The sequence below is a fragment of the Oryza glaberrima genome, chromosome 1, assembly GCF_000147395.1.
Source record: "Oryza glaberrima chromosome 1, OglaRS2, whole genome shotgun sequence".
NCBI lineage: Eukaryota > Viridiplantae > Streptophyta > Magnoliopsida > Poales > Poaceae > Oryza > Oryza glaberrima.
The window spans coordinates 4,968,225-4,980,151 of NC_068326.1; the positions used below are offsets into that span (position 1 = coordinate 4,968,225).

The window sequence follows — 11,927 nt, forward strand, 5'->3', positions numbered from 1 at the left end:
CCTGTGGTACCTGTGGAATTGAAGGGATTCAAGAGGATGTGACAGGGGAATTGATACTATCCATACAAGCTGGAGAAAAAAATCAGCAAGAAAATCATCAAGCAAAAAAAAAAAAAGAAAAAACACACATGAGGAAGGGATGCAAGTGATGATGAAGCATTGCCGGTGTGGGAGAGGAGGGGGGAGGAGGAATCAGCCAGAGTGGAATGGAGTGCGAGGGATACCTGCAGGGTATCGAAAAAATGGATGCGAACAGCGACGCAGCACTGCCGGCGTGGAGAGGAGGATGGGCGGAGAGGAGTACAACACTGTCGCGTGAGGGCGGAGGGACGAAGGAGCTCACGGTCCTCGTTGGCGGGCGCGGCGGTGCGAGAGCTCGCACACCGCTTCGCCACCGCGCCACGCCGCACCGCGCGTTCCGAAGGCAGTGGGAGCAGCTCCGTGTGGTGCCGCCTTCCTTGGCGCCGGCAAAGGAGAGCGGGCCAAGCGCCTTTCACGCCCGACGCGCCACCCTGTACAGCTAGCCGTTGTCGTCGTCTCTGTGCTTATGATGGTGGTAGTCAAAGAGAGAGAGAGGGAGGGAGAGGGAAAGGGAAGAGACAGATAAGAAGAGGGCAAGATGGAAGAAAATGATAAGATGCTAGTGGTCGTAGTTATTCCGTGTGTACAGGATACTGTTGACTAGTTTTTTCTGATCGACTAACTATACTGTATTTCTTTTTCTTTTATCTTTTCGTTGCAACTTATGGGGTTTTAGCTAGTTCGGTAAAAGGGGAAAAGAATCGTGTAACAGACGTACGTGCACGACGAGCCCACTAGCAGATCGCGCAGCCCACTTGGGCGCGCCACATCTCTGACATCACGGCCCGGTACTTCATTCCGCCTCGGTCCAAATTTCACCAAATCAACCGAAGGATGGGCCGGTCCGCCTGCCTGCCTGGGCCGTTAATTACACATTTACACTAGCAAACGTGCTTGAAAAAACATTAGCATCACGGTGATTGGATTGTTGCTGCAAATTCGAGAGACAGAACGGCTTCAATTCTGTCTATATCTATATCACTAACTCCTACGCGAGCTCCTCCTGAGGAAGGAGCCGGACTTGGCGATCACACGCAGCGTCTTGTCGGTGAAGCGGAGCAGGTTGTAGGCCCACGCGCCGCACACCGCCCCGCTCACCGGCGCCGCCACGTACACCCACACGCCGCCGTACCTCCCCGCCACCATCGCCGGACCGAGGATCCGAGCCGGGTTCATCGACCCCACCCCCCGCGCGTCACCTGCCTGCAAATTAAACCCCCAATATACACTGTAACAACAGCAGTAGCAACGGCAACAACGGCCATTTGCAAACGAAAGATAATTTGTAAATAAATACGGGTTCTTAGCGATCTAAAAGTAAAGGTTGAAAAATAAACTTCAACAAAAAAAACTCGCAAAATCAGTTTTAAATTTAAGTTTAAAAATTTAAATTTAAATTTCGGCTGATAGTCATAAGTATGAAAAAGAAGGCCGAAAAACTACTACTAATGCGGCATCAACAGCACGTAGTTAACTGTGAAATTTTATTATTTAATTCAACACATACCCTGCGAAGAGCACGTTCACCGCGACCGTCGCACCGACAGCGAGCCCAGCCAATTCACCGATCTGTGTTGTACACCACAAAATTATCATCGATCATCATGCATATATAGTAATTAATTTGTTAGTGTTGCTGTTCTTATACTGCTCTGTTGTCCGTGGCGACGCTGGAGACGACGAACATGAGGAAGAAAGAGATGACGAACTCCAGCGCCGCCGCCTGCGCCATCGACCCCGCCGGCGTCGTCCCCAAGAACAAGTGCTCCCCCCGCGCGCTGCCGCCGCCGCCGAACACCACGCGCAGCGTCAGGCTTGCCATGGTGGATCCCAGCACCTGGGCCACCACGTACGATGACACCTGCACCCCCACACACACACACATTGATCACCACAAATGAGTTATTGACAGTAAATTTAACCGAAACATAATCCGATCCATCGTTTGCTCCACGGCTGATAAGCCCTGCAAAAATTGAACGAAGCAACCACAAATAATTGACGGGTAAAAAGAGATGCACTTAATAGTGCAGTGGTAAAAGGTGTGTGTGGATTCAATTGACGAGATCACAATTCCTTCTTAAAAAAATAAAAGAAATATTATAATAACAGAAACCTTAAAATCAACTTTTATAACTTAAATCGGCTGATAAACCAATTAGCGAACCATGGAAACGAAAATCTGTTTTGTCGGACAGTCTACAGTGCCACTGATCACTCCCTTTGTGCTACAGAAAGCTGGGAAAATTTGGTCCTTGGTTGGGATGTCATTTTCAGATCCAAGAAAATGGTTTGTTACCTGCTTCCACGGGAAGCATCCTTACGTGGCGAAGGCGACGGTAACAGTGGGGTTGAGGTGGGTGCCGGAGATGAGGCCGATGGAGTAGACCAGCACCGTGACGACGAGCCCCCACACGGCGCAGATCCCCGGGAACGTCACCGCGCCGCCGGTGCTCAGGTTCACCACCACCGCGCCGCACCCGGCGAATATCATGAAATATGTCCCCAGAATTTCCGTAAGAATCTGCAGGTTTTATTCATGCAGCAATCACTGTTCGTTGAAAATTCGATCCAGAAGGATTAATCAGAGTTACAGTTGGTTCAGGCGAGGAATCTCTAATAGTCTAATGCAATTTCTGAATTAGTAGTCTCCATGAAGAAATGAGCACCCATAATGTCACATATGATAGTAATCCCCAGTGGAATTAGTCACATATGGATGTCAAGTTCAGAGTTTCAGTTTGTGAAAATATTCAGAGTAACTGTATTTTTTGCATCTAATTTTTGTACCAGTGGATTGAAAATGAACTAGCATTCGGGCTCTTATACGAGATAGCGGACTGACCGCTTTCATCCCTACTAGCCAATCAGTCAGTCACTAGGAATCTCTAATGCTGTTTCTGAATTAGTCTACATGAAGAAATCTACTCCACAGTCACAAAGTCACAGATGGTAGTAATCGCCAACGGAATTACTATAGACGTGTTACTGCTGCTGAAAAGGAATGGAGAAGAAAGTCAGAAACCATATGCTTTTGACACGGGTGTCAAGTTCAGAGTTTCAGTTTGCGAGTTTAGGTACGGCATTGGGGTAATCCCAGGAGACTGTGTATCGCAAGTTCGCAACGACCATCACCATACGTACCTTCTGCATGAATTGGACGGAGATCATGTCGTTGCCTTGGCATCTTCTGCTGGTGTTGCTTCCATCCTCTGAATTCTCACACTTCACCTCCTTGCTGTCTTGCCCTTCTTCCATGGCTCCTGCTGCTGCTCCATCCTCTCTCCCAGCCATCTCTCTCCCTGACTCAATTGCAAAGCTATCTGTTTGAGAATTGGGAGTACAAAGATAGTGAAAGACTAGTCCAGGCCAGCAGCATTATGTGCTGGTATTTTTATAGCACTATGCAGCAGCAGCAGCATCATCTTCTTGGATTGACCACCTACTCTACATGAGTGTTGATGCAGGCAGCCGTGCGCAAAGACAAAACCCATCTGGAGTTGGATTAACACGAATTTTAAAATCAGAATCTGGCAAATATACTATTGCTGGTACGTTTTTCCTACCTAATTGAATTCATCTCAACTCTCAAGTCAATTCTTTTTTTGCCCTAAAACAGATGAAATTCAGACTTTCAGGACATAACAAACCATCCATGTATAAAAATAAACGAACTTTTCATATGCATATACTGCAGTCCAGCCTACTCGGAGACAGCTCGGAGACTAGTGCTTTGGCTTATGGACTGAAGAAAACAGCACAACTAAAGTTCTATAATATGTTTTTAATTAATTGGCTTGTACCAAATGTTAAGAAATCAGGGGTGGTTTCTCGAACACCACAAGTCAAGATTAACAAATGTGTGCTGATTGCTGAACACATACAGAGAGAAACTAACATACCTTCAACCTACAGCTTACTCCTCCTCAACAGCTCAGGAAAAACATGTCCAAGTTAAAGCATTATTTGGACTATAACTTGTACAGCCCAGCTCCCATGTTGCGAGTTGCTGAAGCATTTCCACTCTTACTTCCGAAAGAAACACAAGAGTACACTGGCATGGAGGTGCCGTCCCCTGTGGTGTCACTCGGCATCAGGATATGCTTGGCCCCAGGAGTGAGCTTCATCGGACCAGTTCTTCGCGCATGCCGGCCACCAGAGGAAGAGCTAGGCATTTCAGGAATGGCAGCTCTTGCAGCAACATTTTCTGCATTTCTAGATGGACATGCTGCATCTCTTCTGCTGCCAGAAGCTTCTTCAACTATCCGTCTTGGACGAGTGAATGTAAAGCTTGGAGAGTTGTGGGGGTGAACCGACGATCCAGCTGAGACCACACCATATGACCGAGGCAAATTAGCATGATAAACTGAAGATGGTGTCACATGCTGTGCCGTCGTAGGCAAAATTGGTGCTGAGGGTGACGCAGTACTGGATGAAGAAGGATCGGAGTAACGGCTCCAAACATACGGCAAATTCTGACGGAGCGCTGCACTGCCATGACTTGTAAGTGATGGACTCCCCAGCAGAACATTTCCATGGTGCTGTGAGCCTGACAAGTAGCTGAACCGATCGTCGTATTGCAATCGATCTCCAGATAATGCATTGGCCGTGGGGAATGAGTGGCTCAAATTCTGTGGGGCAGTGTACCTGATATGTGATTGACTTGGGCTTGCAGAATTTGCTGAAACATTGGGCACACTTTGAGCTTGTAAAGAGAGATAAGGCCGTCCTTGTCGCGGCAATTCCAAGAACAACTTTGTGGGATGGTCTTCAGTATAGGAATGTGTCCCAGACACATACTCTCCTCTGGTTGTAGATACTGCAAGATCTTTGCCCATTAGACGCACAGTTTGTCCTGGAGCAGGCCTACACCCCTGCTGCACACCCATTTCAGCATGAGAACTTGAAGCCGCTCCGGCAGATGCATTACAGTCTTGGGGAGGAACTTCCCCTTCATTGGAGGGCTGGCTGCCTCCAAGATTCAGATTGAAGGCATAATACCTCTGGTGCTGCTGAAATGAGTCCTGAACTGTATGATTGGGCAATGCACAAGGTGACTTCCCCTTTGTCATAGCATCTTTAACCGAACCACTACTACAATCACCATGAGACTCAGCAAGTTCTGTCAACTTCCGTGAAGAACCAACAAAAAATGTGTCAGACACTTCCATGAACTCACCGTGCAAAAATGTGCCTGGCGATATTGAACTTCTAGCTCTTTCTAACCCAGACTCAGGAACGGACTGACATTGAAGTCCATGTGAATCCAAAGACAGATCCTGCTGGTTTTGTCCTCCTTCGTCAATAACTTGCACATCAGAGTCTAAAGGCTCATGCTGTCTAGGCTCATGATTTGGCTCCTCTGGATTTGACACATATGGGTAGTTCAAATCAGTAGATTCTGGCAGTGCCTCATTCAGATCAAACAAATAGGAGGACAACTGTGTGCTGGTCAGCTCAAGAGAATCCTCATGATCTGTACTCTTGCTTGCTTCTTTAGTTGCTGTCTCCGGCATATGAGAACTACAGCTTTCTGCAGCTATGTGCTTGTCCCCTTCACTGGACATGTCCGTGGATGATGACGACGATGACGCCAAAGCATCCGAGAACAGCTTGCAGATATTTTGCTTGTTAATACCAAGCACATCATTAACTTCTGAGAATTTTACACGCTTCACTGATTTGCGGCAGACTTCAATGACTTCTGTGCCTTTTGGGTCGCCATGTTTCTCCTTGACCATTTTGACGGATGTGTGCTTTGTGTATTTCTTCAGAATACTATGCAAAGGGAGCATTTTCTTCAGGTCATGCTGTTTCCCCACCTTATTGGTAGCCCTTTTACTCTCGCTGTACCTTTTCTTATCAATCTTCTTGTTGTTGTTCTTATCGAAGTTAGTGATCTTTACCTTCTTCCTTCTCTTTGAGTCTGGAGACCTTTCCTCGTCTGTTCTTGCATGGTGTACACCATCAGGTCTCCTTGACGCTTGAGGAGTATCCAATCCACCAGGCAAATTTGTCTTGTCATGTGCTTCCTGCATAATTGAGCAACATCAGTGGATAATGTGGAATACAAATAAAAGGTAAACACAATAATATAAAACAGTCAGATTACCACATGCATATAAATAGCCAGGTTGTGAAAATGACACAAAGGAAAAATTAGATTGTGTAAACTACAGAATGGAAATTAGATTGTGTAAATTATAGAACAGAAATATGTCGGATGCATATCCATAGAACTTCGAAAAGGCAATAGCTAATTTAAAACAAACAATATAAGTCAAACTCTTAATTAAGATCACACTTTTGTCAAAGTAAGATAATTATCTGATGAATGCCAAAAAAAAACACTTGTGGGGATATATGAATTTCAGAGTAAGATTCCATGAATTAGTTGTGGAATTAATCTTCAAGGGATTTAGCACACAATGAGACTCTCTTACATGTGTACTTGCAAGTAAAAAAACATAACAAATGGAACAGGTGCCCAACTATTTTGATCATTATATACTCTACTTAAAATAATACCCACACAGGGAATAAACTTAAAATCCTTACACTACTACTATCCCTTTTGTCTGGTCAACTAGCTAATAATCGGAATTAATGCTCCCTGGCCCTCCCCAACACAGAGCACGTACGAACAGTGTAGACCATCATATCGAGCATACGGTGACAGGCTGACAGCGATAAATACCACCACAACCAAAGCATATCCTTTGACGGTGTGTACTACGTGGACTAGACACATTTTACTGACCAGCAATCTGCACACATACCACACACACTACGGCTGTGTTTAGTTCAAGGTGAAGTTGGAAGTTTGGTTGAAAATTGGAACGATGTGATTGAAAGTTTGTGTGTATGACAGATTGATGTGATGGAAAAGTTGGATGTTTGGATGCAAACTTTGGATCTAAACACAGCCTACATACACACACAATTGGGCAAAATTTATTTTTCCTAGACCAAAAGGAAAAAACTATCAAATGAAACACCACACATGCAGGCCATGATGAAGATCCAAAGAGAATAACGCAGAAAATCTCGATCTAGTATAATTGCCTGCTCCACGTCCTCTCTCTTGTAATGGGTCCGTCCGGCCGGACCCGGAAATATGTGCCCGGCTGGACACACACAAAGTATGCAACTCACAATTCACACAGTAGCAAACTTAGCTACCTGCCGCAGGCAACCAGTGTTACTACCACTACCGGTTTGATCGATGCGCGAAAAGGCAACGCGACAGATCAAAATGCAACATATAGTACCAGCAGCTAGTCTGCTTCCAGTACAGTTATTTACTGCCTACTAGTGGTAATTAATTAGTATATAATTAGCCGGCTGGCCATGCATTATTAACTGCTCAATATTCTATTTTTCACTCACTGCATAAATGCTTATCCCAGCAATTAATTAATTAAACTATCTCTCATCATCAGCGCCATGCATGCACGAATCCTACGGGAACAATACTAGGTCGATGTCCCGCACGCGCGCAGCACCAGGCACGACTCCGGAACAACCGGTCCATCCATTTACCGTCAAAAAATACAGCATGAAATAACAATACCGACGAATCCCAAACAGTCACTCACGCATATATATGCATGACTATTGACTAGCTAGCCAACCAGCCAGCAATGTAATTATGCGTACCAAGAAAGAAAAGCACAATGATCAAGCCAGCTTTAGTTTATCACTCTTGGCGCACAGATATAACCCGTACAGCTAGCTAGCCTCGACCAACAAATCATGGTGTTGTACCCGCAACCAAGCAAAGCAATCATCGTGTACCCGAGCGCAAGCCAAATATAATCACCTATATATATGTTATTGAAGATTGAAGACCAGTTAGAAATGGTTGATAATATATGTAGTGATGAATGGACTTGGCACGAGACAGATGTCGTAAATAAAAAGTTCTTGTAGGTACTAATTATAATTAGCACTAATCACTAATCGCGTCATCACTAGTGCTATTCATATGGTTAAAGCGACGGGGGCGCAGCGTACGCGTCGGCAGGTGCGCGCGACTTCCGCTCGCGGCGCGTACGCGCGCGTCAGGAACCTACTGGAATAATCAGCGGGGGAACAGGCGATAATCATCATGGCATTGCCAGGAAAGGGAGGGGTTGGGCTGGGCTGGGCTTGGGCTGGACCACGCACCTTTCTGGTGAAGTTTCCCTCGGAATCACGCGTCTCCGCCGCCGCCGCCGCCACCGGAGCAGAAGCAGCCCCCGCCGCCTCCTCCTCCTCCTCCTGCAGCCTCCGCTTCCGCTTCTTCTCCCTAGCTCGCCGCATGATCGCGCAGAGCGCCTCGTCGTCGTCGTTCCCGCTGCCGCCCGAATCGGAGGAGGGAAGCGCGAGGGGAGGCGCCGCCGCGAACAGATCCGATATGGACCGCTTCTTCGGCGCCCTCGCCTTCCCCAGCGTCCTCCTCGACGGCTTCGTCGGCGGCGGCGGCGGCGGGTACGGGGACGGGGACGGGGACGGCGACCGGGGAGGAAGGGGCGGCGCCGCGGCCAGCTCGTCCGCCCACCAACGGAACCTCCTCGGCTCCATCGGCGGCAGATCCCCAGCGCCGAGGCCGTACAGCCTCCTCCCCTCCGCCCCCGCCGCTCCCCTCATGCTCGCCGTGTACTCCCTTCACACAAAAAATCCCCCCACCAAATCAGAAAAACACAACAAAACCAAACCAGCCGAGGGAGCTAGGCAAGCAGTCGCCTCCACCAACCTGATGGAGAAACCGGCGACGACCGCCATGGATGCGCTCCGCTCCGCTCCGGCCGCCGCGAATCTACCCGCGCCGCGATTGAGGGGGGAGGAGAGAGAGGGGGGCAGAGAGAAGTAGAAGAGGAGAGAAGCCTAGTGGTGTGGGTAGTATTTAAAGGGCACACCGATTTAGAAGGTAATTAAGATATTCTAATCGCCAGGATAGAATTATTTTACCCACTTCCCGCTCTTCTAATCGCCTTTTATTTTTTTAACCGCCCCGCTCGCCTCGGTGTCGTGCCGGGGGGCATGGGCCCACCTCCACACCCCCATTTAGTACTGCTGACAGCGACGTGTGAGTGACGGACAGCGGCTAAACTGGGGGGCGACTTTTTTCATATGTCCGTCCTATAATATAAGACATAGCTACTTTTTCTAAATGCTCCATAATATAATATATGAATACATGTATATAATTAATTAGAACCTCTTCTTTATTACATTTTTATTTTTTAAATCCTACACACTCAAGATTCTAATTCTAACATTTTTATTTTTTTAAATCCTACACACTTAAAATTTCTAATTCTATTGGATGCATGCATTATATTTATTAGGGTGATATAAATTAGGAGATGATAATTATTATTTCTTAGTCTATAGGTTAATGGTGGTTGTGGCTTATATTTTGAAACGGAAGGAGTATTTTTTAGTCGAGGCAGGGACGGAGGGTGACATGGCGAGATCCACGCCGTTAGTCAGGGGAGGAGGTGGGCGCACATGCGAGTGTGTGCGTGTGTCGATCTTCACACGCACGAACATACAGTATACTACCCTCCTTCCTAAGTCCCAAGTCGGTTTCGCTACGTCCACACAACGACAAGCGAGACGTCTCCTTTCTCCTATGATAACACAACAGAAAGAGATATTAGGGATGATATCAGCGTGTACCTTTTTCCTTTGGACGACGAGGAGACGAAATGCCTGCACGATTGCGTGAAGTAATCACGTCTTTTTGTTGGTTTTTGTTGTTGTTGTTCTGGTGTTTGGTTCTTTCTCTCGGCGGACCGGAGAAAAGAAAAGATGGACCGCTGCAGAGAAACTTGGCGTTAAATAGCTTAAACTAAAGTGTAAACGCGTCTGGAGTAATAAGCGTGTATGCTTGGCTGAAACCACGCGTTGTGACTGCTCCTACATGCACACATCTCGTGCTATTTGCCACATGTTTTAACAAGAAGAAGAACATAAAGTTCCATGTAAATCGGTAGCACTGACTTGGATACCGACTGTTTCACATGTTATAGAATAATAGAGTACATTTATGACTCCGCGTTATAGATATGTTTTTTTTGGTAATTTTATAATAATGGTTAGCGCTATTTCTTCAGCTAAAATTAGGTAACTTATGTGATAAAGTTCTGCAGCACATGAATATATTGTTCCTTGATAAATGTTTGTATTGGCGTGTATAAAAGAAATAGTGATACAACAACTTCATGTTATTTCCTATGAATATAAGTTGGATGGATTCACTAGTCACTACTACTGTTATTTAATTAAGAGAGCAATTCGATATTTTACAATATATTAAAAAATGTAACACACTTTTTTATATATATTGAATTTTCGAGGAGATACATGCATGCTTTTTCTGTGAGTGATATTAGGAGTTAATTAAGTATGTTGGTTTTTTTATTATTTTTACTTCCATAATGGGGGATGGAAAAAAGCTACCGAAAATGTGCCACACATTAACAATGATGGTATCATGAATCACTTTAAACACAAAAATACACCATAATAGACAAAAACATGCCATGCATATTGGACTAATTAAGTTTCACCAAATCTTTAAAAACAGGAGTACAATAATAATTACTTGTTATAAATCTAGTATTCTAAAGCCGGTGAGTATTCTTGCAAATCAAAAGAGTACTTGACGCGTGGCACGAAATTAGTGAGACATGAATAACCCCTGCATAACGCATAGGAGTCTGCAGAGCTAGCTAACCAGGTAGGCCCCTTTGTCCTTTTGTTGTTGTTGGGCCACTAACTCAAGTACTAGTCACCCCACCCAGGCTCGTGAGTCACTATTTGCTGGACAGCTGGTGGGAGAAGGTTACGCGCTAGCCTAGACCTTTTTGGGGAATTTTTTTTATAAAGACAAGACAGAGTGACGTGGCGTGATTGGCGCCATTAGTTGGGAGGATTCATGGTGGCATCCCACGGCTGCATATGTGGTGTGGTTTAAACTGGTCGGCACACATAACAGATGAATCTCTTATCCCTTCTCACGCACGAACTTACGCCTGCATCCGCATCCCCCTACTCAGTCGGTTTCACTACGTCCACTCAACAACAGCGGTACGTCACCTATAGTAATACAACAAAAAGATGAGTGAGTGATATCGGCATATCCCTTTTCTTTTCTTTTTTTATGAAACATACGCTTTTTAATTTCTTCGGGTGATAGAGAGACAATATACTTGTACAATTACGTGAAGTAATCGCATCTTTTTGTTTGTATTTTGGTGTGTGTTGTTTGGTTCGTCTCTTTCGTCGAACCCCCAAAAAAGTTGGACCACAGGAGAGAAACTTGACGTTAAATAGATTATACTAAACTGTGGACATGTCTGGAGTTGTACGTGTGTTGACTAGGCTGAAACCACACGCTCCTGCCACCACGCCAGCAAGCACATCTCATGCTATTCATTTCTTGTTTTAGCGAGAAGACAACCGTAAAGTTACATGTAAATTTATAGCACTTATTTGAGTATTGACAGTTTCACCTATTCTAGAGTAATGGAGTATATTTATGACTCCATGTCACCGATCTGTTGATATTTTTGAGTATTTTCTAATAATAGTTAGTACTATTTCTACCGCTAAAATTAGGTAACTTTGTGGTAAATTCTGCAGCATATGAATACGTTATTCCTTGATGAATGTTTGTTGGCATGCATAGAACAATAGTGATACAACAGCTTTTGTGTTAGTTCCTATGAATCTATTTAGAAGGATGGATTCACTATACTATTGATATTTCACAATATTTTAAAAAATGTAACACACACTTTTTCCATATAATATATAGATCGAATTTGCAAGGACGTGCATGCTTAGAATTCATG

General features: G+C 45.2%; 2 protein-coding genes across 5 annotated transcripts; both read right to left on the bottom strand.

Moving 5' to 3' along the window:
• Positions 1-768: 768 nt before the first annotated feature.
• Positions 769-8,937, bottom strand: LOC127771309 (uncharacterized). Of its 4 annotated transcripts, none has more exons than XM_052297211.1 (7): positions 8,819-8,937; positions 8,251-8,728; positions 3,984-6,113; positions 3,226-3,383; positions 1,730-2,047; positions 1,589-1,650; positions 769-1,284 (listed from the first exon to the last, which is right to left on the bottom strand). In XM_052297211.1, the coding sequence occupies exons 1-3, from the start codon at positions 8,845-8,847 to the stop codon at positions 4,053-4,055; spliced, it is 2,568 nt and encodes an 855-aa protein (XP_052153171.1). In that variant the 5' UTR covers positions 8,848-8,937; the 3' UTR covers positions 769-1,284; positions 1,589-1,650; positions 1,730-2,047; positions 3,226-3,383; positions 3,984-4,052. The 4 variants fall into 4 exon arrangements, with proteins under 4 accessions (XP_052153171.1, XP_052153163.1, XP_052153179.1 ...); XM_052297203.1 differs by having other exon boundaries at positions 3,226-3,404; XM_052297219.1 differs by having other exon boundaries at positions 1,730-1,942; positions 3,226-3,575.
• Positions 1,063-3,339, bottom strand: LOC127753882 (aquaporin NIP1-2-like). Its single transcript, XM_052279334.1, has 4 exons — positions 3,226-3,339; positions 2,426-2,605; positions 1,730-1,942; positions 1,063-1,284 (listed from the first exon to the last, which is right to left on the bottom strand). The coding sequence occupies exons 1-4, from the start codon at positions 3,337-3,339 to the stop codon at positions 1,063-1,065; spliced, it is 729 nt and encodes a 242-aa protein (XP_052135294.1).
• Positions 8,938-11,927: the final 2,990 nt, after the last annotated feature.